General features: G+C 44.1%; 1 protein-coding gene across 2 annotated transcripts in view; it reads right to left on the reverse strand.

Annotated features, from left to right (window-relative positions):
* Positions 1-24,392, reverse strand: part of WASF3 (WASP family member 3) — a 41,825-nt gene extending 17,433 nt beyond the window's left edge. For both annotated transcript variants that reach the window (XM_089899706.1, XM_030762465.2), the window contains exons 1-3: positions 20,971-24,392; positions 3,503-3,637; positions 1,046-1,199 (exon numbers count right to left, since the gene is read on the reverse strand). In XM_089899706.1, coding sequence (XP_089755832.1) covers positions 1,046-1,199; positions 3,503-3,637; positions 20,971-21,103 — 422 coding nt within the window. In that variant the 5' untranslated portion in view covers positions 21,104-24,392. The remainder of the gene's footprint in view (positions 1-1,045; positions 1,200-3,502; positions 3,638-20,970) is intronic.
* Between the last annotated feature and the right edge of the window lie 288 nt (positions 24,393-24,680).

Genomic DNA, 24,680 nt, shown 5'->3' on the forward strand with positions numbered 1-24,680 from the left:
CTAAAACCTCCAGAAAAGTATGCTTGTTTCATATAAAAATGTGGACCCTGGTCCTCTCCCATCATGGTTTCCATGGAATCTCTATTACATTTTTTGGAGAATCTTTCTGTCCATGCTGAAAGACAGGGATGCAGTCTGAATTACTGCTTTACTAGCAGAGCCGCAACAAAGCACAGCTCCAAACGTCTCCTTTTGGACCCTGCGGAAGGATAGTTAATTCAGACCCAAAAAACCTCTGGGCACTCTCTGAGAAGGGCCACTGGGCCCAGGAGGGCAATAATGGGCGTGAAGGACACAGTGATTTCAGGAAGGCCTCTGCAGGGGTACTACCCAGCAGAGCTAATCCTGGGGGACCGTGGGGACCCCACCACCAGCCTGACTGAGCTCACCAGAAGCTGGACCAGTGAGCGCGACAGTGGGGTGAAAAGACAGGGAAGTACAGGGAAGTACATGAAACGGGAGAGAACACACGGATGTGGCCAGCGGGAGGAGAGGAGTTCTAAAGGGCATTTTTAGTTAGTTTCTTAATATTCATTTTTTGCACATTTTCTATTCTTTTTCCTGGAAGTTTGGTCCTAATGATGTGTCCTACCACTTCACACAGAAGGTTAATTTCTTGACTATATATTCACTCTTAGAAACCTCTAATGCTGTAGAACATGTTTTTCTGAATTCAATAACAAATGTCTGCAGGGCTGAAATGCTGAGACAGGTGTTTTGCTGCATTAGAAGTGAATTATGCAGTTCCTTTAAACTTGATTTTGAACGCGAGGAACAACACAATCACACAGGGTTATTACATAATGTGCCCACTTCTGCTTTAGATATCTGCATTTAAAAGCTAACATGAGCGCTCCCGCTTCTCTTGGTAAACTTATTTATATTTTGAAAGACTCAGACTTCAGCAATTCTGTAAATAACTAATTTCACTGTGGCTAACACCACAATTACCGTTCTCAAAGTCTGAAAAGATATTTTCACCGCACTGCTCGCCTCTCTCAACTTATTTACACTGAAAAGGCTCTGGGGGTACACAAAGCCGTACCTGTATGGTGTAAGGATATTCAGAGGAGGTGGTTTATCACTCTGGTTGTAAATGTCAGCAACAGGATTAGGAATGCTGTTCTTTGAAACCACCTGCTGGTCTTGGACTGTGGAACTTTTGAAAGCTTTTTTCATGTTGATATCCTGTAGTGACACTATTTAGAGAAAAGTCCAAGTCAGGTGATATGGAAATATTTTAGAAACAAGTATAATTTGACTCACAATCAAAAACATCTCCTAGAATAGCCAAATAATGTCTTTTATTGTTCACTTAAAACCATGCTTAAATAGTACATGCATTCCCTCCCTCTGATAAACAGTTATCTCTGTGAGTCACGCCTTTCCTTCTTCTGTAGTGATATAATGATTTCATGGAACCTAATATTAGAGCATCATTCTTTACTCACATAGCATTTCTCAGAAACCACACAGAAATAGAGTTATAACAGGAATGGAAACACAGTACCCCTGGTTATCGTAGGGGGGAAAATCACTCAAACAGTTAATACCAGTTTAATTACAATACATGTGGGAAATACTTCTGCAAAAAACACACAAACGTAAAAACTGCATTAAATTTTTCTGACACTAACATTAAGGAGAGAGGGCAAAGCTTTTCAACCTACCTGTAGTCCTAGAAATTAAGCAGCATGATACAAATCTACACTAAGGGATGAGAGAACCAGGCTAATTATGCTCATGTCTTGAGTTTGTACAACATGTTACATCTCAGGTTTCAACTCATCTGACCTCCACACAGACTTTTTGAGGTGGGTAGACTGTTGCATTAACCCACTGGACCAATGAAGCTGACGGTCAGGGGTGTTAAATGACCTTTCCAAGGTCACCCTGCAGAACAGTGGCAGGCCCAAGTAGAGCACAGATTTCCTAACTCGGCCGAGGGATTTTTCTACAGTTACATCCATGGCAAGGAAAGTGATAAGGTAAAATCTTGATTGGAAAGAAATTTTAAGGATATGAGATATGCTGTAGAATCTCATGAGATTTAACCTACAGACTAACCTTCTCCAGTGTAAGGTTTATCACAAGCGTTACAACTGCAAGAACCAACAAAAAACTGAAGACAGACAAATATTTTTTAAAAAAACACTTGTGATACCATTTGAAAAGTGAATGATTGATTTAAAATGTTAAAAATTTCTTATCTGAATAGACCAAGCAGCTATTCAAATTTTTATTTTTTAAAATAAGAGATAAGTTTTAAAAATCAGACTTAAAAGAGCACAGCTTCAGCTTGCTACTTATTGTTCGAAAAGTCAGAAAGAATGCTCATAACAGATATTAAAATATCAATGTTCTACATTTCTGTTAAATTTTTAGTTTGCTAATTTAATTTTGACCTTTGAAAAAGATCTGAACATGAGAAAACATGTTTTTCTTAAATGATGAGGGATGAATTCCATAAATAACTATATTAAAAAAAAGAAAACCTTCTTATTACTACTACTATTAAAGGCCTAGTAGAAAAATCAGATGCTAGGATTGTTTTAATGCAACAAGAGAAATTGTAAGTACCCTTATATAAAGGTAAAAATAACTTTTCAAAGTAAATATAAAATGGCACATCTTGATTTTGGGGGACAGATTTTTTCCAGTCTAATTTCAGTCTTTTGTTCAAAAGAGACAGCAAGTGGAAAAATTCTAAAAGGAATTGTTGAATATTCATTTTGTTGAAACTACCCCAATTTCAGGGTATGACCATCAATTAACTACACAGCACCTGTCAACACTAACTTTGTTTTAAAACCCTGAAGCCTAGAGGCCTTCAGTAAATGTTATTTCTGGGTAGTTAACCCAGCAGGATCAGCGGCATGACTTAGAAGCCTCGGCCCTAAGGAGAGCAGCAGGTGATAGCACACCCTCCCCCTTAGCTGGACAGAGTCTGTGATTTTAAGTAAGAAATTATCTTTACTACCAATAACTACCAATGACGTCCATGAGGACTTCTAATACTGAATGCATTCAAAGAGTCCTTTAAAACAAATACTACATGTGTAGTTTATTTAAAAAGAGAGTGTGGGGCTTCCTTGGTGGCACAGTGGTTGAGAGTCCGCCTGCCGATGCAGGGGACACGGGTTCGTGCCCCGGTCCGGGAAGATCCCACATGCCGCGGAGCGGCTGGGCCCGTGAGCCATGGCTGCTGAGCCTGCGCATCCGGAGCCTGTGCTCCGCAACGGGAGAGGCCACAGCAGTGAGAGGCCTGCGTACCAACCAAAATAAAAAAGAGAGTGTGGCACACAAGGCAGACAAGATAGGACTCTCTTAATTACTAATTAACCCCATTGTTGTGGGTTTTCCCCCTCACCGTTCTTCTAGAAAAAGACAAGATGAAATAACGGCATACGACCCCAAGGAAGAAGCAGGAATTACCCTGAGATCAACCACTCCTGTCCCGTCCGCATCACTTCCAGCTCACAGCCCTCAGGCAGTTACCTACCCTCTTCCACTGTTGAGTCCAACTGGGTGACTTTGACAGCAAGGCGATCGATTCTGTCTTGAAGAGAATTTGCTCGGATGTAGAAGTTGTTGGCCTCATTAAACAACTCACCAAATATGTCTTCAGCATGTTTGCCTGGAGAAAGGAACGCATGGGAAAGGCCACCTGGTCAGAACCCACATTCTCACCCAAGCCAAACTCCAATCTCAACACGTGCGGGTTTGCGCAAATGATCACAAAAATAAAGTATCACAGTCAAAGGCCTGTAGAATTTTTCAAAATTTATTAGGCATGTTCACACATATCTGAGACTGACCCCAAGTTGTAGAATTTTAAAATGCCCCAAAATGGTATAGAATTTTTACTTGATTGTTCCATGAGCTATCCCACCAGTTGCTTTCCATTAAACTTCTTTAGAAAAAACTGCTCTCTCATTTTGCATGCTGCATGTATAAACATCTCAGGACCTACGGTTTCCCTTTACTTCCCAAGGTAATTCAGTAAATCATGTTGTTTTCTAAACTTAGGATTTTACCTCATTCACAATCGGAAATGTTAGACATCTTATATGGCGCCGACAACTTTCCAATAGCATTAACTTCTTCTAATTCATATTTCAAAATCTAGGTATACAGTGCTGACTCTGGCCCTCCCTAAAAATCGACATGTTGAATTCTGAGTTAAATTTTTCTCTGTGGATCACCTCTTCATGCTTGTGAGTGCTAGACATACTTCCCAATTTTTCTTAAAGTTTCTGAAAGTTTAACAAGCAAGATAGGAATCAGTATCTTACGATGAATTTCCAAATCCAAACGCTACTCCTTTATTCTCTCAACAAACATCTAATAACTGCCTACTGAATGTACAAGGCATGCCTGCATCCTCTCTCCCCGGACAGAGACACCACTATTTTTTTTTGTAACTAGATTTCATTTTTTAGACAGTTTTAGGTTCACTGAAAAACTGGGCAGAAAGCAGAGAGTTCCCATGTAACACCTGCCCCCCCCACACACACATAGCCTCCCCTGCTATCAGCACCCTGCACCAGATGGCACATGTGTTATAACCGATGAACCCACACTGACATGCCATTATCACCCCAAGTCCAGTCTACATTAGGGTTCACTCTTGATGTAGGACATTCTCTGGACTTTGACATGTATATATAATGACAGGGATCCACCATTGTAGTTATCATACAGAGTAGTTTCACTGCCCTAAAAATCCTTTGTGCTCCAGCTGTTTACCCCACCCCATCTTGGCAACCACCGATCTTGCTTTTACTGTCTCCACAGTTTTGCCTTTTCCAGAATATCATAGGATTGAAGTCATATAGTAGACAGCCTTTTCAGATTGGCTTCTATCACCTAGTGATATGCACTTAAGGTTCCTCCGTGCCTTTTCATGGCCTGATAACTCATTTCTTGTTGTCACTGGATAACAACCCATTGTCTAAAGGTAACACAGTTTTATTTATCCGTTCACCTACTGAAGGACATCCTGGCTGCTTCCAGTGTTTGGTGATTAGGAATAAGCATTTGGGTGCAGCTTTCCGTGTGGATCTAAGTTTTCGACTCACTTGGGTAAATACCAAGGAGCATGACTACTAGATTCTACGGTACGAGTATGTTTAGGTCTTTAAGAAACAGCTAAACAGTCTTTCAAAGTGGCTGCACCATTCTGCACTCCCACCGGCAATGAACAAGCGTTCCTGTTGCTCCACGCCCTTGCCAGCACTTGGTGTTGTCAGTGTTTTTGCATTTTTGCCATTCTAATAGGTGTGTAGTGATATCTCGTTTTAATTTGCACTTCCCCGATGACATGTGATGTGGAGCATCTTTTCATGTGCCTGTTTGCCATCTGTACACCTTCTCTGGTGAGGGGTCTGTTCGATAAAAAGTCTGCACACAAATTATATGTTTTTAAATACTGTAACTAGATGTGGCACCCAGAGTTAACGTTTGTTTGCTGCCTTGTCAACTCTTTCCTGAGCGAGACTTGTGCATCTAATTACCTCATAAACATCTCCACATGGATGTCCTGCAAGAATCTCAAAGCCAGGACAAGTTCTCATAGGAACTCATGTTCACCTTAACTCAAACGTGCACCCCCACTGACCACCCCGAAAGAAGCCCAAGTGAGAACAGAGTCCTCCGTGACAGCTCCCTCCCTCCACGGCCACTGACACCAAACCTCGGCCCCTTACGCCCCCAACCCCTCGGCTCTGGCCCTCCTTGTTTCTCGCCCGAATTACATCAACAGCTTTGTTTCTCTGCCTCCAGACTGACCTTCCACTCTCAAATCCCTGCAGCACGCTGCTACTGCGCCGATCCTGCACGGCTCCCAGCAGCCTAACGCCACCCCTGAGGCTCTCAGCAGGACACGGGGGGCCCTGTGCACCTCAGCGCTGCCCCTTTTCTGGGCTCCAGAAGAACGCACTGCCGAAACCTGCCCCACTTGCTCACAGACCCTGTTAGTCCCTCCTCAGGTTCGAACCTGTGCACTGTCACCTCGCTCAGAAGATGCTGAAGGCCAGTTACGGCCCAGAAGGTTCTACGTGGTCCGGCTCATCTGCCTCGCTGGCCCATCCCCTGCTTCCCTCTCCCTCCCACGCCCCACGCGGGCAACACGGGCCCCTGCTGACGCTCAGCTGCGCTGGCCACGCCCGCTCCTTCCCAGGCTCACATCTCCTGCCCCTCCTGCCTGGGCCACTGCTGCCATCCAGGTCTCGACCCAAGGTCACCTTCTAAGGGAGGCCTTCTCCAGCAACTACAGCTAAATGACCATCGCCTCCCGCCCACACTCACAGACGTAAACAAACACACACGCAGCCCGTCCCTGCTGGGCAGTATTTTTCTCCCGAGCACTTACCACCACGTAGTAAGTTACACACCCGTACTTATTCATCCTGTTTCCTGCCTGGCTCCTGCCACTAGGACATACGATCCGGAGAGGAGGTCTCTCCTCGGTCTGTGCGCTGCTGTTTCAGTCGCCAAGGTCTAGGGCGTGCCTGGCTCATCACAGGTGCTCAAAAAGAGTTTTGAATAAACGAATAAAAATGCATACACTTAAAATCAATCCTTCCAGATGCAGACTGGGGTCTGTGAGATCAGAGGCCCCCCTCTGTGTTCGCAAATACAGTAAGTCTGTTACATACGAACCTTCAAGTTGTGAAATTTCAAAGACCCGAACATGCGTTCCCAGGTGCAGTCGTGTGAATTGGTTCACGTGTCTGGCGTACACTGCCACGTGCGTGCATCCTCTACACGTGGCTGTGCTTCTGTGTGCGTTACCGCACAGCACTGTAGAGAGTACAGTAGTCCAGTCCCTTTATTTCAAGTCCAGAAGCAAGTGTAAAAGCAGCAATGACGTGGCTGGTACTACTGTACTTTTCAAGGTACTGTACTGTAAGATTAAAAACGTTTTATTGTTTGTGTTTGTTTTTTATGTATTATTTGTGTGAAAAGTATTATAAACCTATTACAGTACAGCACTATATAGCCAACTGTGTTAGCTGGGTACCTAGGTTTTGTTGGCCTTATGAACGAATTGGACTTACGAACGCACTCTCAGAACAGGACTTGTTCACATGTCAGGGACCTACTGTACCCAAAGGACGCCTCAGTCACAGGACGCATCACATGCCCCTATTCTTGTCTTTATTGACGGAAGTTCTTTAAGGGTGTGAGCCATGCCTTATCCGCATTGCTTCTCTGCACTGTCTGTGCTGAGCCTGTGCTCAGTATCTCTTGAATAAAAACACATAACCTGTACCAGTGTTTTCCTGTTAACAAGGACACAGCCAACAAAGGCTCCCTGCTCATGTAAGTTTGGGAAATGCTGGACTAGAAGGATTAAACGTGTATCTATGCCTCAGGGCATCTTAAAATCTTTAATACACTCGTGTGTGTTAGGATTCTGCAGAAGCCCCTAGCACACCCTGTTTTCAAACTGACTGGGCCTGGAAACACCAGTAACACCTTTCAGAAATAATGTTTTCTGAAGCCCATTTGGGAAAATGCCTGCCCGTTCACCGGGATGACCTGTAGACAGAGCACCGTGTTCCGAATGCTTTAGATCCAGGTCTAGCAGTTGCTTATTTGGAATGCCAGACGTAGTCAAAATGGAACCAACTGATTTTTGTTTTTCTACTTGCCCATTCATGGTTAGAAAAAAAAAAAAATTCCAGTGCAACTCCAGAAGAACCCTTTTCCCTTCAACTCTGCAGAAATCTAATTAATAGGGACAGCGTATACCAGCAAGAACACAGGCATATACGGCACAACCTCTTGCAGAAGAGACATCAGCGTTCTCACAGCACAGCAAGCACTGCTGAGAAGCACACTCTGCTAGATGCTAAATAAGTTGAAAAGGGTCAATAACACGGGCCCTTTACCTTCCATGCTTAACCCTACTTGAAAAGAACATACAACTGCTACTATACCCCCATTGGAAGTTCTCAATTTATAAAAAGAAACAGAAATTAAAGACTTGCATACTTAATCCCTTCCAGCTGCTGAAAGCTGACGAGTGACTAAAGAGAAGGAAATGGAAGAACTATATTTTCCGATGAACAAGAATAAAGTGTTGCAATTACAGCATTCCGTTTTGCAAACTGTAACTTATTCGAAAAGCTTAATTGTACTCACTCTTCCAGCGGCAAGTCCAGTAACAGCTACACTAAAATAATTCTGAATTGAATTAAAGACCACACAGAGGTAAGCACCATTTATTCATTCTTTACTGACAAAGAATCCATTTACAGATTTATTGGCACCACCACGAGCTTACGTCCAAGTGTGTCAGGTCGCGAAGTGCACCTCCCAACTGCCAAAGCATCAAAATTATGTGCAGATTTTCTGCTGTATTTAGGATTTTCGGGAAACAATCAGTGTGTCTGTGAGAGTCCTTTCTGCGGAACAAGGAACCAGTCATAATGAGGTCCTTCAGAAAGTTTAATCCGTACACCCAGCACCTTGATCTTGGGTTCGTCACGATTTTGGCTTTCCATTTTCCACTAAAAGGAACGAGGCTCCTTGAAAAAATGACTGATTCTAGGGATGAGGGTGAAAAAGTACAAGATGTACAAGATGTGCTTAGAATATCTTGGTGTGCTTTTCAAAAACAGCAAAGAAGTATTCAGAGAGTGGTGGGGACATGTCCAAAGGACACAGGAGCCAGCATGAAAGGGTCCCACTGGCCAAGTCTGGGAAAATGTGAGTACTAAGACAAAAAATCAAGATGATGGCTTATAATCCACGGAATAAGAGTCCATGAGTCCATACTGTTGTAAATAAACGAATGAATGAATAACAGACAAAGAAGTGAAAGCACTTACATCAGAATTCCAACTAATAAACGCAGAAGAAATTAGGGAATGACAAAAATCACCATTCTGTAACCACCCCAATAATAAGTGCTTTGGCCAAGGATCATCCATGGATGCTAAGACTACTGGGTAGAACTGGGATAGAACATAGTCTCAAAGTGTCTGGGAACAGGACAGAACATAGTCTCAAAGTGTCTCCCCACAAGATACCTACTAATTACATAGGGGATAAAACTTTACAGTACAGAAACCCACAGACAAAATGTTAACCAAGCAATCAGAGTTCACAGGGGCAGTTACGGGACAAGCCAGTAACGTGTGCTTCCAGATAGAATGCCCTGAGTAGGAGGTGTCAACCCTCTGTGACAGTCCTGAGAACATCTTAAATCTAGTCATGAGGGAGCATCAGAAGATAGACCAAGGAATGGTCCATAAAACCATGGCTGGTTCCCCTTAAAATGTCAAGATGTCAAGTCATAAAAGTCAAGACAGACTGAGGAACTGCTCCAGATTAAAGGAGAAAGATAGAAATAGATATATGTTTGTATATATAAGAACTATATATGTATGTGTATGCATGTATGTACACACAGAGACACAGGAGGGGACAGAGGAGGAGAAAGCAGGGCAGGAGGAAAAGAGAGGAATTTCTGAGAAAAAGAAAAGATGAGGTAAAATAATATGTGGGTGAAAGTTTGAGAATTCTTCATACTCTTTTTGACCTTTTTGTAAGTCTGAAATCATTTCAAAATTAAAAATTAAAAAATAGGGCTTCCCTGGTGGCGCAGTGGTTGAGAGTCCGCCTGCCGATGCCGGGGACACAGGTTCGTGCCCCGGTCCGGGAAGATCCCACATGCCGCGGAGCAGCTGGGCCCGTGAGCCATGGACGCTGAGCTTGCGCGTCCGGAGCCTGTGCTCCGCAACGGGAGAGGCCACAGCAGTGAGAGGCCCGCGTACCGCAAAAACAAAAACAAAAAATAAATTTATTACTGTGTCTGTAATAAAGTCCAACTGCTTCTGAATTCCATGAAATAATGTCATAATTATTGGGCCCTACGTTATTTTTTTTTCCTTTTTAAAGTTTCACTTTTTTCCTACTATGAAAGTAATCCATGCTTACAAGAAATGTAGAAAATGTGGAACCGTAAACAATAGGAAAAACGGCCCAAAGTCCAATCTAAGACAGCAACTTCTAACACTCATTTCTTTTGTCTTTGTTGTATTTATAAGTATGTATAAAAGTTAAAAAAACAAACAAACAAACAAAACAGGGCTTCCCTGGTGGCACAGTGGTTGAGAGTCCGCCTGCCGACGCAGGGGACACGGGTTCGTGCCCTGGTCCGGGAAGATCCCACGTGCCGCGGAGCGGCTGGGCCCGTGAGCCATGGCCGCTGAGCCTGCGCGTCCGGAGCCTGTGCTCCGCAACGGGAGAGGCCACAACGGTGAGAGGCCCGCGTACCAAAAACAAAAACAAAAACAAAAACATAGCATACAGCCTGATTCTTTGAAATGTCTTTGTGGGTACATAAAAGCAACACAAGCTCATGGAAGAAAATTTGCAAAACTCAGAGAACAATAAAAAGTAAAACATGTCACGCATAGTTAACCACAGTGAACTCTTTTGTACACTTGTTTACAACACCCTTTCTAAGCATTTTATAAGAACTAAGACAACAGATGCTGGTTGTTATGCATTTTCAGCTTATTCAGCAAATATGTATCAAACACCCACTGTGTACCAGGCACTATGCTAGTCACTTGAAGAAATACAGCAATGAACACAGCTTTTATTATATGCAGACAATACCACACAGACCATAAATAAACACACAATCCATCACATGACAAGTGGTATGAAGAAAACAAAACTGCAAGAGAATATGGTAGGAAGTGGTTGACACTCAGGTGGTCACAAAAGGCCTCTCTGAGGAGGTGACGTTTGGGCGGACGGTGGCTTGGAGGTGAGGGGCACCTTCCAGGCAGAGACAGGCTGCAGGTGAGGACAGCGTTCAGGGAGGAGGGCGAGTGGCGGAGGAGGACGGGGAAAGGGATGTCCTTCCCTTGCGGTGGGGGGACCAGAGTGGGGCGGGCAGGTCCCACAGGGCCCCCGTACAGCAGGGCTGGGGCAGCAGAGGTGGGAGCAGGTGTGCGGATTCAGTACACACTGTGAAGATGCAGGAAGAGAGAAGGGAAAGACCACGGCAGCTGGAAGAGCAGAGCCCCCACCTGCTAAGATATATAGGGGGGAAGAGAGAAGAAAATCATTATTTCGGTTTGATCACGGTGCACGTGAGATGCTTCCGGAAGCAGCTGTACACACAAGTTTGAGGTCTGGGGAGAGGTCATACGTTTGGAAGCCATCAGCGTGAAGGTGGTATTCGGGCCACCGCGGGTGAGGTGGCCTGGGAACCGGGAGCGGGGGAGGGCTTGTGGCCACACCCTGGGGCCCCACGACGCAGAAGAGCTCGTGAGGCGAGAGACACCCTGAGGGTGCTGGCCCGAGGCAGGTAAGGAAGCCCTCCAGGGCGGGGAGGGAGTTATCAGGGGTCGAACACGCCTGAGACTGAGCACGGGACTTAGCAACGTGGGTGTCACTGTGGGTGACCCTGACAAGCACAGCCTCAGGAAAAGATGCAACAGAACTTCAGTGGAGACAAGAGACAAGCGGGGGGAGGGTAAAGGCAGGAGTGGTTCTTTCAAGGAAGCTTGCTGTGAAGGGAGCAAGAAATGGGGTGACGGGGAGAGGATGACCTGAGCGTGATTTCTCAGTGTGTTAACATTCGGTAGGAATGATGCGGACGGGGGTGGGGTGGAGGACACGGGAAAGACGGAGCTTAACCCAGTCCTGGAGTGAGTCCTGGGGTCAGCACTGTAGAGCAGGGTGGGCAGGGCGCCGGTGCACAGGCAGATCGGAGGGCTGATCTGGCAGGAGGGGGGTGTTTGGTTCTCCCCTGAATGCTCTTATTTTCCCAGGGAAATAAGCAAACCACCAGCTCAGAGTTTGGGGTGGAAAGAGAAGATGTGACACAGGCACCTCCGGGCGGGGAAAACTAATGAGCGAAGGAATTTCAGCAGGACTGCCAAGCAACCGGGTGCTCACCTGAGGAATGCTCGTGATTTTACACTTCTCTTCTTTCCTGATATAAGCACTTAAAGGTACAAATTTCCCCCTAAGCACCTCTTTACGTTAATCCCACAAATACACTGGTGATTTTGTGTGTTCATTACCCACACAGTTAGAGACAGTTCGCAATTTCCTTTTTGATTTCTTCTTTGACCCAAGGAGTTATTTAGAAGCTATTGCTTGCTTTTCCAATATGTGAGAATTATCTAAAAAGGTTATTGTAATTATTTCCTATTTAACACCATACTCTTTATGGTACCAGTCCTTTCAAATGTATTATTCTCTGGCTAAGCATATGTCCCACCTCGAGGAACATTCCATGTGAACGGAACATTAGAAGGATGTGTATTCTACAGGTGGGCGTTTAGTGTCCTGTAAAGCTCAATTAGGTCAGATTGGTTGGGAGTGTTGTGCAAAACTTCTATATCCTGGTGAGTTGTGATTCTCAGAATCTGTCTGTCTTTCCAAATTTGGGGACAGCGGTTTGCCCTGTGACCTCAGTTCTCTGAAGGATCTAAGAGAAGCTGGTGGATTTCGGTTTGTTGAGCTCCTTTCCTGTTATGCAGGCGGGAGTGGCTTCTAAGTTCCTGAAACGCCGGACTGGAGTCATCTGTGGATCCTGTTTCTACTAACTTCTCTTTCCCTTAATTATGAGTCATGCTTTTCTCCTTTCCCATGTGTCTCCTATTTTAATTTTTTGCTGGACAACGTGTGTAAAAGACTAGTCAAGAATGAAGTAGACAGGGCTTCCCTGGTGGCACAGTGGTTGAGAATCTGCCTGCTAATGCAGGGGACATGGGTTCGAGCCCTGGTCTGGGAGGATCCCATATGCCGCGGAGCAACTGGGCCCGTGAGCCACAACTACTGAGCCTGCGCGTCTGGAGCCTGTGCTCCGCAACAAGAGAGGCCGCGACAGTGAGAGGCCTGCGCACCGCGATGAAGAGTGGTCCCCGCTTGCCACAACTAGAGAAAGCCCTCGCACAGAAACGAAGACCCAACACAGCAAAAATAAATAAATAAATTACTGAACTCCTACCCCCAACATCTTCTTTAAAAAAAAAAAAAAAAAAGAATGAAGTAGACAACGTTTACTCCTATGGAAGGGGCTGCGGCAAGGAGGAACACGACTGAACTCGGGACGCTGGTAATCACAATCGTGGACCTGAGAGGGGAGTGATCATGGTTAGGACAACTTTAGAAAACAACATCAAAATCCTTGAAAATCTTCCCTCAAAGTTTTTAGATGATAATAACAGTGTAAATCACAACCATCAGAAAGACACCTGCAAGTCACTGAAGACACGTTACCATAAGCCTATGAACTCATGAAGTGGAAAGAATACCGATGACAAAAGCAGAGAGGTTTGATGGCAGGCTTGACTGAACATTCGGACGTGGCTAGCTCTCCACACGTGCTCTGGACAATTAGTCTACACTTAAACCCTGCCATGTCGCAACCTGTCCAGGGCAAGAAGTGAGAAACGGCCCCCTCGTCGTTTCTTCTGTTAAGGAAGTGTTTCCGATGTTCCAGGTGGGGCGGTAAGTGCTTGGATTCCCAACAGTCCTGCCTTTGTGGGGGACTCTCATTATACTCACCTCCAGTTCTACGGCTGACGGAGTTGTGCCTTATACTTTCCTAAGTACACATTTCTCTTACCTCTGTTCACTGGCTTCCTATTTTTATCCACAAGTAATGCAAATACTTATCTCAGATTGAAGCAGTAAACGTTAAAAAATTCGTGCTGTTTCTTCCAGTCAGCTCTGTCCACTACATTCATACGTCTTCTCTTAAAGTACTTCAACCCAGCCTTAACCTGCATGGAAATGAACTTATGATCTATTTCTTGCATATACTGTGTTTACATCTTCCCTTTCACTTCAAAAATCCCATTTGGCTAAGAACATCCAAGAAATCTATTCAGTGCATGCCTTCAAAATACTTAAATCTCTATTCTGACTAGAACTGCACTTGGTATAATCAATTAATACAACCCTGAATTTCAGATCCAATTACATAAAGCAGATGTATTATACTGCAAGCCCTCAAGGAAGCATTTTTATGACGATTTGGCATTTGGCTTGATACGAGACATAATACGTACCATAAGGAGTAGCAATAAAAATAATAATCACTAATTAAAATCTGAGAAAACAGAATTTCTTTCTCATTTATACAAGTACTCAATGTAGAAATGAATAGGAAATAGATTGTGTAATAACTTTTTTTCAGAGACTCACGTTTAAAATTAATGGAGTCTGAAAATTTTAGACCATTTGTAAGAACGATCCTAGCTCTTTGTGAGGAAGTTTGATGACCTATAAGATGTAAGAAATCTTAAAAAAAAAAAAAAAAGTGCCAAAAAAGACTACTGCCTCCCTGACAAAGAAACATGCGCTTATGTCCAACAGCAAGACAATGGTTAATGATACTGTATCAATATAACACAGTAATCTCTAGCTATTAAAAATGTGTCTTAGAAGACTCAACAGAGATGTTTACTATATACAAGTGAGTATAGGCTACAAAACCGTATGTATGAGGTATCATTTTTATAATGATATATACAAAGCATTATCAATGATTTCCCGATTAATAAAAAAATTTGTAATTTTTTTCCTTTGTGCTGTCCTGTGCTAAGTTCTCTATATGATCTTATTAGTACCATCAAATATAACCAAAAACTTTGGGGCAGGGGAGGCACCTAAGGTCTAACTCCTTTCCTTGTGACATACTCTTAAGAAAGGAAAGGGAAGACAGCTATAATCACAAGAACGAAGTGAAAGAAGTGGAAACCAGCCGGGGAGGTATTGAAATGGATTTGCGTCATCCTTGGCACAAATGCCCTATTTCTTTTTTAAAGCAAATTATATTAAAATGACACTATAATATCAGTAGGAATTTGATTGCAAGACACTGTAATTTTTTTTTTTTTTTTGCGGTACGCGGGGCTCTCACTGCTGTAGGCTCTCCCGTTGCGGAGCACAGGCTCCGGACGCGCAGGCTCAGCGGCCATGGCTCACGGGCCCAGCCGCTCCGCGGCATGTGGGATCTTCCCGGACCGGGGCACGAACCCGTGTCCCCTGCATCGGCAGGCGGACTCTCAACCACTGCGCCACCAGGGAAGCCCAAGACACTGTAATTTTAATTGAGCAACTAGCTGATAAGAACAAGAGCACTCAGATAATTAATCAAGGAAAACGATGAAAAAGCACTCCTGATTTAATGTTAACTGCTATACTAAACTGTCATTATTTGAAGAAAAAAATATCAATATTCCATTACTGGAAAACCACGTGACACACGAATGTTTTCTCAATGAAGTAGAGCTGATTCACAATATTATTTTAGCTTCAGGTATACAGTACAGTGATTCAGTATTTTTACAGATTATCCTCCATTAAAAGTTATTACAAGATAATGGCTGTAAGTCCCTGTGCTGTACAATATATCCTTGCTGCTTATCTGTTTTATACCTAGCAGTATGTATCTCTTAATCCCATACCCCTATCTTGCCCCTCCCAGTGGTTACCCCACTGGTAACCACTAGCTTGTTTTCTATATCTGTGAGTCTCTGTTTTGCTACATACATTCATTTATTCTTTCGATTCCTCATATAAGTGATATACAGTATCTTTTTCTGACTGATTATTTCACTAAGTATAATGTTCTCTAGGTCCATCCATATTGCTGCAAATGGCCGAATTTCATTCTTTTTTATGGCTGAGTAATATTCCACTGTATACATGTACCACATCTTCTTTATCCATTCCTCTGTCAATGGACATTTAGGTTGCTTCCATGTCTTGGCTGTAGTGAATAGTGCTGCTATGAACACCGGGGTGCATGTATGTTTTCAAGTTAGTGTTTTCATTTTTTTCTGGATATAAACCCAGGAGTGGAAGTGCTGGGTCATATGGTAATTCTATTTTTAGTTTTTTGAGGAACCTCCGTACTGTTTTCCATAGTGAATTCACCAATTTATTGATACATTCCCACCAACAGTGTACATATCCTCACTGACATTTGTTATTTGTAGACTTTTTGATGATGGCCATTCTGATAAGTGTGAGGTGATATCTTGCTTTGATTTGCATTTCTCTAATAATTAGAAAAGCTGGATATATCACCCTCCCAGACTTCAGACTATACTACAAAGCTACAGTAATCAAAACTGCATGGTACCAGCACAAAAATAAACACACAGATCAATGGAACAGAATAAACAGCTCAGAAATAAACCTACACACTTATGGTCAGTTAATCTACAACAAAGGAGGCAAGAATATACAATGCAGAGAAGACAGTCTCTTCAACAAGTGGTGCTGGGAAAACCGGACAGCTGCATGTAAAAGAATGAGATTAGAACATTTCCTCACACCATATACAAAAATAAACTCAAAATGGATTAAAGACCTAATTGTAAGATGTGAAACCATAAAACTCCTAGAAGAGAACATAGGCAGAACACTCTTTGACATAAATCACAGCAATTTTTTTAATCTGTCTCCTAAGGCAAAAGAAACAAAAGCAAAAATAAACAACTGGGACCTAATTAAACTTAAAAGCTTTTGCACAGCAAAAGAAACCACTGACAAAATGAAGAGACAATCTATGGAGTGAGAGAAAATATTTACAAATGATATGACTGACAAGGGATTATTATCCAAAATATACAGACAGCTCATACAACTCAATATCAAAACAAACAACCAACCCAATCAAAAAATGGGCAGAAGACCTGAACAGACATTTTTCCATAAAAGACATACAGATGGCCAACAGGCCAAGTAACACACTATTAACCAAAACCACTTTAAAAAGTGGCTTTCCTTCTCCCTCCCACTCCCCTCCCCACACCGTCACTCATATTAGAAGTTAGTAACACTCAAAGGAAGAAAATCTGAAAACTACTAAACACTAATTTTTTATTTTATTGGACAAAGCTTTGAAAGCTTTTGATACTTATTCTCTAATTATAAGGCTGTTCAAGTTACAAATTTCCTCTTCCTCATTTCTATGACTGTTCTTATACTCAATACCAATAAGCAATATTTTTTCATTGAAAAGAAACAATTCCCTGAAAAGCCTGGGAAATATCTAGTTCTGACAAAATTTCTGGCCCTTTAAAGTCAAGTGTCTAGTTTGGATGTAGTGGGAGCACTGTAACCGGTAAAAACCTAAAGATTTCCCCAAAGTTACGTAGAGTCACTGGGGCTTCAAAGGCCTATCTGGTACCAGGACCAGGTTCTCTTGTTTGATGTAAAGTTATTTAAACCCTCATGACCCTGAACTGTTCCCCCATAGATGTGATGAGAATCAGAACGATCTGGTGAATCGGGCTCTCAATTGCTAGTCTTCCTTTTTGGAAAAGACCAAAGAAACTCCTTCTGGCCCCTTGGTCTGTTCTTCCTTCCTTAGACCCACTAGAGAATTAGCTACTCTGGATTACGGCAGGAGGACAAGTCTGCTGCTCAGGCAGGTATGACCACTCTAGGATCAAGGCAAATCCCTAAAGTTCCCCTTGGGATTCCCCCAAGATGGCCTTTGTAGACAAAGTCTAGCCTCCCTCTGTATCACTTATAGGAAGTTCAGATGACTTTACATCACCTGTCCTAATCTGGGAGTGGAGGTGTTGGGGCAGGGTGGGCAGGATCCTACTGAATGACGGTCAGAAACTCAAAGGAATAAAAAAATAGACTCTGTTTTGACTTTATCTTGAAAATTCATCCTCAGTAATAGACGAATTTTAATATGACAGACTCATACTTTCCTAAAACTTCACTTTAAAAATAACTGATGAATGATTAGAAAATTAGAAAACAACACAAAAACTCTACTCAGTGCTCTGTGGTGACCTAAGTGGGAAGGAAGTCCAAAAGGAGGGGATATATGTGTATGTATGGCTGATTCACTTTGCTGTACAGCAGAAAGTAACACAGCATTGTAAAGCAACTATACTCCAATAAAAATTTAAAAAAAGAAATCTATTTATGTCCAGGAAAAAAACAGAAAAAAACACTGTTTTATTGATTTATAAACATTCTTTTAAATTCTTATTTTCCTTAACAATTTTAGATCATAAAAATTTTTTTGCATATACCTTTTCTCATCTCCTATATTTCCACTCAGTGGGGAAAAAAACCTACAAAAGCTAAAGATTCACCCAAAATGTAGACGTCACTCATCATGTGTGAGAGTTTATGGCAGGTCATAATTGCATATGTTGCCTACTGTATGACCATATTGACGTCAATTATATATGCTTTTGTAACTTCTAAGTAGGGACCCAGTTGACTTTATTTGCTGTAGGCTGCACCTAGAGGAGTACCGAGTGAATAAACAGGAATAAATAAATCACTGGTTATCAGTAACTTGCTGCTCCACCACCAATTAACAACCATCCTCGTTTTCTGAGGTTGCACCCTTGGCTCTCGCGCCCCCGTCCTCCCTGGGCGGCGAGCACGGGGCACCTGGGCACCTGTGAGGGTCTGCCGTGAACTGGCCACGCGGCTCCTTGACCGGGAGCGGGGCCATCAGTGCCACCCTCCTGCCTCGCCGGCCCGGGGCCTCGCTCGTGCCCAGCGCCTGTTTCTCTCCCCGCGCCCTCCTGCCTTTCTTCGGCCGCTGGCTTCCTCTAGCTCCTTGCGGCCTCCCTCCACCCCCCGCAATAACCACGCAGGCCTGCGATGGCCACCGGGACCTCTCGGTCCTGGGCCACACCCCAGCGGTAGATCCCACGATAAACGAGCACACGTGCTGTGTCTTAGTTCAAACTTCCTGACAGAACACGACTGGCCCAGACAGGCTTTTCGATCCAGACACGCAGCATCTGACTTCGTAGGTCACCCCGATCACGATCCCTGCAGTGATTCCTAGCATCTTCTGTTCAAGCTCCCCCAGTGATTCTAGCAGAGAATCAGGGCTGAAGCAGGCTGACTGGGGTTGGACTGTGCTTGAGGCCAGGACCCATGCCTGGTCCACTCACGAGGCTAGAGCAGGATGTGTGTACAAAGCGTCACCACGGCTCCAGTGGTGCACTGTTTCCTACTGCTGCTGTAACGAATTTTCACAACTTTAGTGGACTAAAACAACACAAAATTACCATCTTACAGCTCGGGAGATCAGACGTGTGAAGTGTTACCACTGGGCTGAAATCCAGGCGCTGGCAGAGCTCTGTTCCCTTGGAGGCCCCAGGGGAAAGTCCAGTTCCCAGCCTTTTGCAATGTACAGAGGCCACCTGCACTCCTTGGCTTGTGGACTCTTTTCCTGTCTTCGGAGCCAGCAACGGTTGATGGATCCTTCTCACATCCTATCACTCTGACACTCCTTCCTCCCACTTAAAGGACCCCCGGGATTACATGGGGCCGCCAGACAGCCCAGGATAACCTCCTTCTCGTGAGGTGAGCTGACGAGCAGCCTTAATCCTGCCCTTGCCCAGTCACACAGCACATCTGCGGGTTCCCAGGGTGAGGATGCAGACATCCTCAGAGGGGCTGTCATCATTCTGCCTACACACGGGCTCTACAGAACAAAACGTACCCTGCGGGTAGTTTCACTTAGAAGAGACTGCGGCCAAGCAGGCACCTCTGATGTAACACTGTGCACGAGGCATGGTGTGGTTATTCAAACCTTAACAGTTCATGTTGGTTTTCATCACTTAGGCCTTATGTCAATAGACGTTTCAGCCGTAAGAAAACAAGAGACTGAAAAAACATTCTTATGGAGATATATGAATGCACACAGAAATACTTTCACCCTTCAATAATTTACAAGGTATCCTCCTGTAATTATACGAATTTATACATTTTACCAACCACCACTACCAAAAATCAATTATAATTAGTTCAGATTCCAGAAGAAATCTATTTTGAAGCACATTTTAAGCAATTTCCAAATGACTTTTGTTTAGCCAATGCTTATAGACATAATATATCAAAAATATACCAATAATGATGCGCTACAATTCTTCTAAAGAAAAAAAAATACTCATCCATAGTGTTTCTTCTTCAAAACAAATAAAAGCACTTGAGTTGTTTTTAAAACCACTCTCCCCTGCCTGACGCGGCCAGGATGTGAAATTTCATGGAGAATTTTCTCATTATTAACAGAGGTTCTGAAAATTTAACTGTGAAAACCTGTCATCCAAAATGCAGTGTGAACCATCTAAACTGAAAAGGAGTGGGATGAAGTGAGAAAATAAGATCACGACGTAAATGTAAAAGTTAGGGAGAAAGACTGCAACTTCAAAAAGCTTTGAAGGAAAAGCATTTTCATGCATATGTGAGGCTTAAGAAATGGAATATTTCTTGGGTATTTCATATTCATGTTCAAAGTTAGAGTAACAGGAAGTCCTCTCTTCCTTACGCTTGTGTTTGCTTATATTTCTACAATCTGTGTATGTAATGTGTACATGGCACTGCGTACGTGTAACCATCAACTCATCTGCTGACCTCAATTTGGAAGTCAATACCTGCATTTTAACCTTCAGTACGTTAAAATCAGCAAGTCTCACTAGCTTGGGGCTTGATTCTTTGATTCATTTGGAATATTATTCAATCAACAAACATGTACTGAGCCTCTATTCTAACGCCGGGCATATCACAGGTGTGACCTAGTTTCCAATTCGTTACACTGAAAAATAATTAGTCCTGTCCAAGTTTAATGCATAATTCACGTTTTTGAAAATGCCAATTATTTTATCCTCATTTTTAATAAGCTTTTAAAAATGAACACTACTTTAAATCTACACCTTTGGTGGTACCCAGTGACTTGTGAACTGGTCAATGCTAACTTCGTCACACGAAGCTGGTATCACCAGACCAGTGAGGGGTCCACAGCTGATTGCACGCTGGGAAATTCAAGAGGGAGGATGGGAGGGAGGGAGGCTCTCTCCTTCAAAGCTGCAGCCTCTTCTCTGGACAATCACATAACTACTGAATTGAAATCAATTTGCTAATTTGTTGAAATATGTCACTGGTAATCAGAAGAAAGGAGCCCCAAGGCAAGACACTCACTCAGACTGCTCAGCTGACGTATGATGGCAGCCAGGGTGCTGTTGGTCACACACTCGAGTTCACTGGGGATGCCCTCGGGCAGGGCTCCCCGGCACAAGTGCCGGGGTTCGATGTTCCTCTTCACTAAAGGCATGGCTCACAATCTGAAAATTAAAAAGACAGTTTTAAAAGCTCATATTCACGTTTTAACAAGCCTAGAGTTTCAACTCCCTGGAAAACTGACTCTTTTCCAGGAATCTGCATTATCCTACCATTTCTATGTGAGAGAATCGGCTCAATATGCAACAGATGTCGAATTACTTACATGAATGCCACAGACTTCAAAGATATACGGACAGCACAATCCTACTTTGATAGAAAAAGGATGTACGCAAGATTTCCAGTCAAGCATTAGCGACTGAATACGTGCATTTTTACCTTTCCCCCACTCCGCTAAAATGACAAGAGAGAGGAAAGGCACAAGCCCACACGTACTAAGAGAGGAAAGGACACAACAGCCCAAAACCACAGGCAGCGCTTACAGACTAGGACACAGGAAAGGCCGAACCTGGGCTGCCAAGGAGGGAGCAGGACGGAGCCCACCTACCTGGGCGAAGGGTCACCAGACACTCAGGAAAGCCTTCCCCATTATCCTGGGAATTCAATCCACTTCTCCCCTCAAAAAGTACATTATACATCCAATGACATCTCAGCTTTTTGTTTAAGGAGGTATATAGAATTTCAAGCCTACCACCTATACAGCAAATCTACTGCCCCCTACAGCAGGAGAAAACCCAATGACTGGGACACACTGTCACCCTGACAGGGTGCCCACAAGGCCCAATTCACAGGAGCAGCAACCCAGAAAAGCCAAGGAGCCTGGTGGCGTCTGAGCAATTCTCGTTACATGAGACAAATAATACCTTGTTTAAGTCACTGTTGCTGGGTGTTCTGTTACTGAATTAAATTTATTCCCAACTGGTACAACGGCTCACCTCAAGAACCCGGAACTAGCGAGGCACATGGTAAATCTTTCTTTCCTTCCTCCCTTCTCCATTACCTCTGTTCACGCATCCCATAAACACCTGCTGAGCACTGACCCGACACCGGGCAGTGTGCAAGGTGACGAGGACCCCATGGTGAGTGAAACAGACAAGGCCCCTCCCCGCCCCCCTGGGGAAGTGAGACATCGGTCCAACCGCCCAGGTCAGTGGACTCAGGTTATGAAGCCCCCTGGGGGACCCTGGGCAGCCTCTCTGTGGACGTGACTGCTGAGCTGAAATCACAAGGGTGGACAGGGCTCTAGCAGAGGGCGAAAGGCGGGGGCAGCTGCAGAGGACAAGTTCTGCTCAACTGGCCAGTGTTTTTATCAACTATTTCCGCCTCTTGTCCATTAAGGGGCTGGTTGAGCACACCGACCACATCTTCCAACCCAAATACTACTTCATCCACCAACCTAGGTGCACAGCCTGTGGTACATCACTTCACCCCTCCATGCCTTCCTCTCCTCCCCACAAAACGGGGATCACAACGGGACCTACTTAATGCGTTATTACATAATAAACCACTCAGAACAGGGCCTGGACACTCAAACAATGTGACTGATTATATTAATTTTATTATACCTCATATGTTGTTATGATGTTAATTCTGACTCTGATTATAACAATAAAAAAGCAACAGTTCACTCGTTGAAAATAAGGCTGAACCACAGAAGACGGATAACAACATCTACATTAAAATTATGTCTAAGAACATATATACACTATTATGTATAAAACAGATAACTAATAAGAACCTGCTATATAGCACAGGGAACTCTACTTCACTTTGCTGTCCAGCAGAAACTAACACAACACTGTAAAACAACTATGCCTCAACTTAAAAAAAAGGAAGGTAGAACTGCACGTAATCTCAATAGCCGTGGATCCATCGAACACTGAGCACCGACTGTGTACCGGCCCGATGCTGACGTCTAACACCTTCATAAATTCAAGTGGGAGACTGAGAGGTACCATAGGAGAAGGGACTGGAATTATCTAGAAACTGAAAGAAGTGAGGAGAAGCCCCTGACCCTTTCAACTGAAAGCCTGTGGGCCTCCTTCCGTGCAGACACTGCGGTGTCCACTGGGCAGGGTGGGTTTAACAGGCCTCATGATGCTCTCACTGGCCTTCCAAGGCCATCCCATTCCCCACTCCCATCCAGAGCATCAGACTGGGATGTCCCAAAGCCACATCACTGATGGGAGAATATCTGAGTCCTATTTGGGGGACTAGTTTGGGGAAGTCGGGCACCCAAAGGAACTGTTAGAGTCTGGTTCATCTCAGTGATGTTAGCCATACTTCTACATCCGTTCCTAAAATTGTTTTTCTTAACGTACACATATGCTGACATTAGGAAGACACGGGCACTGCCTCCCACCCCGTCCTTAAACATCTCATGATTATTAAGAATAAGAAAGGGACCAGGTGGTGATGAGAGAATCTTTATATGCGTAAAAATAAACTAAAAATTTCCCAGGGTGCCAGAAAAAAGAAATGATGTCAAAGAAGAGGTACACATCCAAGGAAAGCGTGTTAAACTATGAAAATTCTAGATATACTAGTCTCTAGTCAAAAGTGTAACTATGATTTATGCCATTTCTTCCTGGGAGAATCAATTGGAGCAAGAGGCTGGTAACTAGTCATAATAAACTAGAAAATCTCATAAGGAAAAAAAGAAAAATCATTAACAAACTTAATAAAAGCATAAAGTATAGGAAAGAAAAATACTGAGAACCAATCAGCAGAGACTGGAAAACTAGACGGAAATTAGGCAACAGCAACTACCATGTACATAAAGAGGCAGATAGCACTGCGGGGGCGGGGCGGGGGGGGCACAGCTTCTACAGGCGCAGGTGAGCAAGGGATGCGGACGGGACCGCAAGGCTCTGAACCCACCTGCTCAGGACGCTGCTCAGTGAGAACGGCCCACACGTGAACTAGCTCTCGAGTAAGTTCTCACAAGAGGGTTGTACAAGGGCTTGGGGTAGACATGAGCTCGGAGCCGAGCGCCGACTGTGTATATAACATTCTCTTCCACGTGCATTTGTATTTATTCAAGATGGAATGTCCCTCCTTCCCCATATTTTTCGACCTCTGACAGCCCCAAAACTTGCCAGTCTGACACCCCCCGGCCCACCACCCATATTTCTTTGGATCCGCCGTCGTTCAAATACACAAAATCCTAATTACACACGCACCCCGCAGACGTCCCACCTGCACGTGCAAAGCAGGCCAAGCGGTCACCACCTCCCCCTCCTTCCCTGACTGGGTGGCTCTCCGACGTCAGATGTGCCATCACGTCGTCGTCCTGGCGTATCTGGAGCTAACACCGCCGTTTCCCACAAGCCGTCCTGAAAACCACACCAGCCTTTTCGGAGCCTCCCCCTGCCCTGCCGCCCTGCCGCCCTGCCCCGCCCCCACTGAAGTCCTTCACGTTTACACCTGAGACACCCCCTCCGGCATCGGTGAGCTGCCTGGAGGCTCCGTGTGTCCCTGACAGACGTGCTGAAGGCGCCCACCCGAACACTCACCTGTGATGCTATCAGGGCACAAAGGAGAAGAGCTTAAGTCTCTGCAGGGGCATTAACCACATCTTGTCTTTTCTGGATTCTCATGCTTCGACACCTGAGCCCACGCTCAGCCTGCAGGGGCTGCCCCTCCCGGGACTGGCCAAATCCTGAACTCGC

The sequence above is a fragment of the Delphinapterus leucas genome, chromosome 18 (assembly GCF_059928025.1).
Source record: "Delphinapterus leucas isolate spDelLeu-1000000601 "Yukka" chromosome 18, BTC_Dleu_Yukka2, whole genome shotgun sequence".
Taxonomy (NCBI): Eukaryota; Metazoa; Chordata; class Mammalia; order Artiodactyla; family Monodontidae; genus Delphinapterus; species Delphinapterus leucas.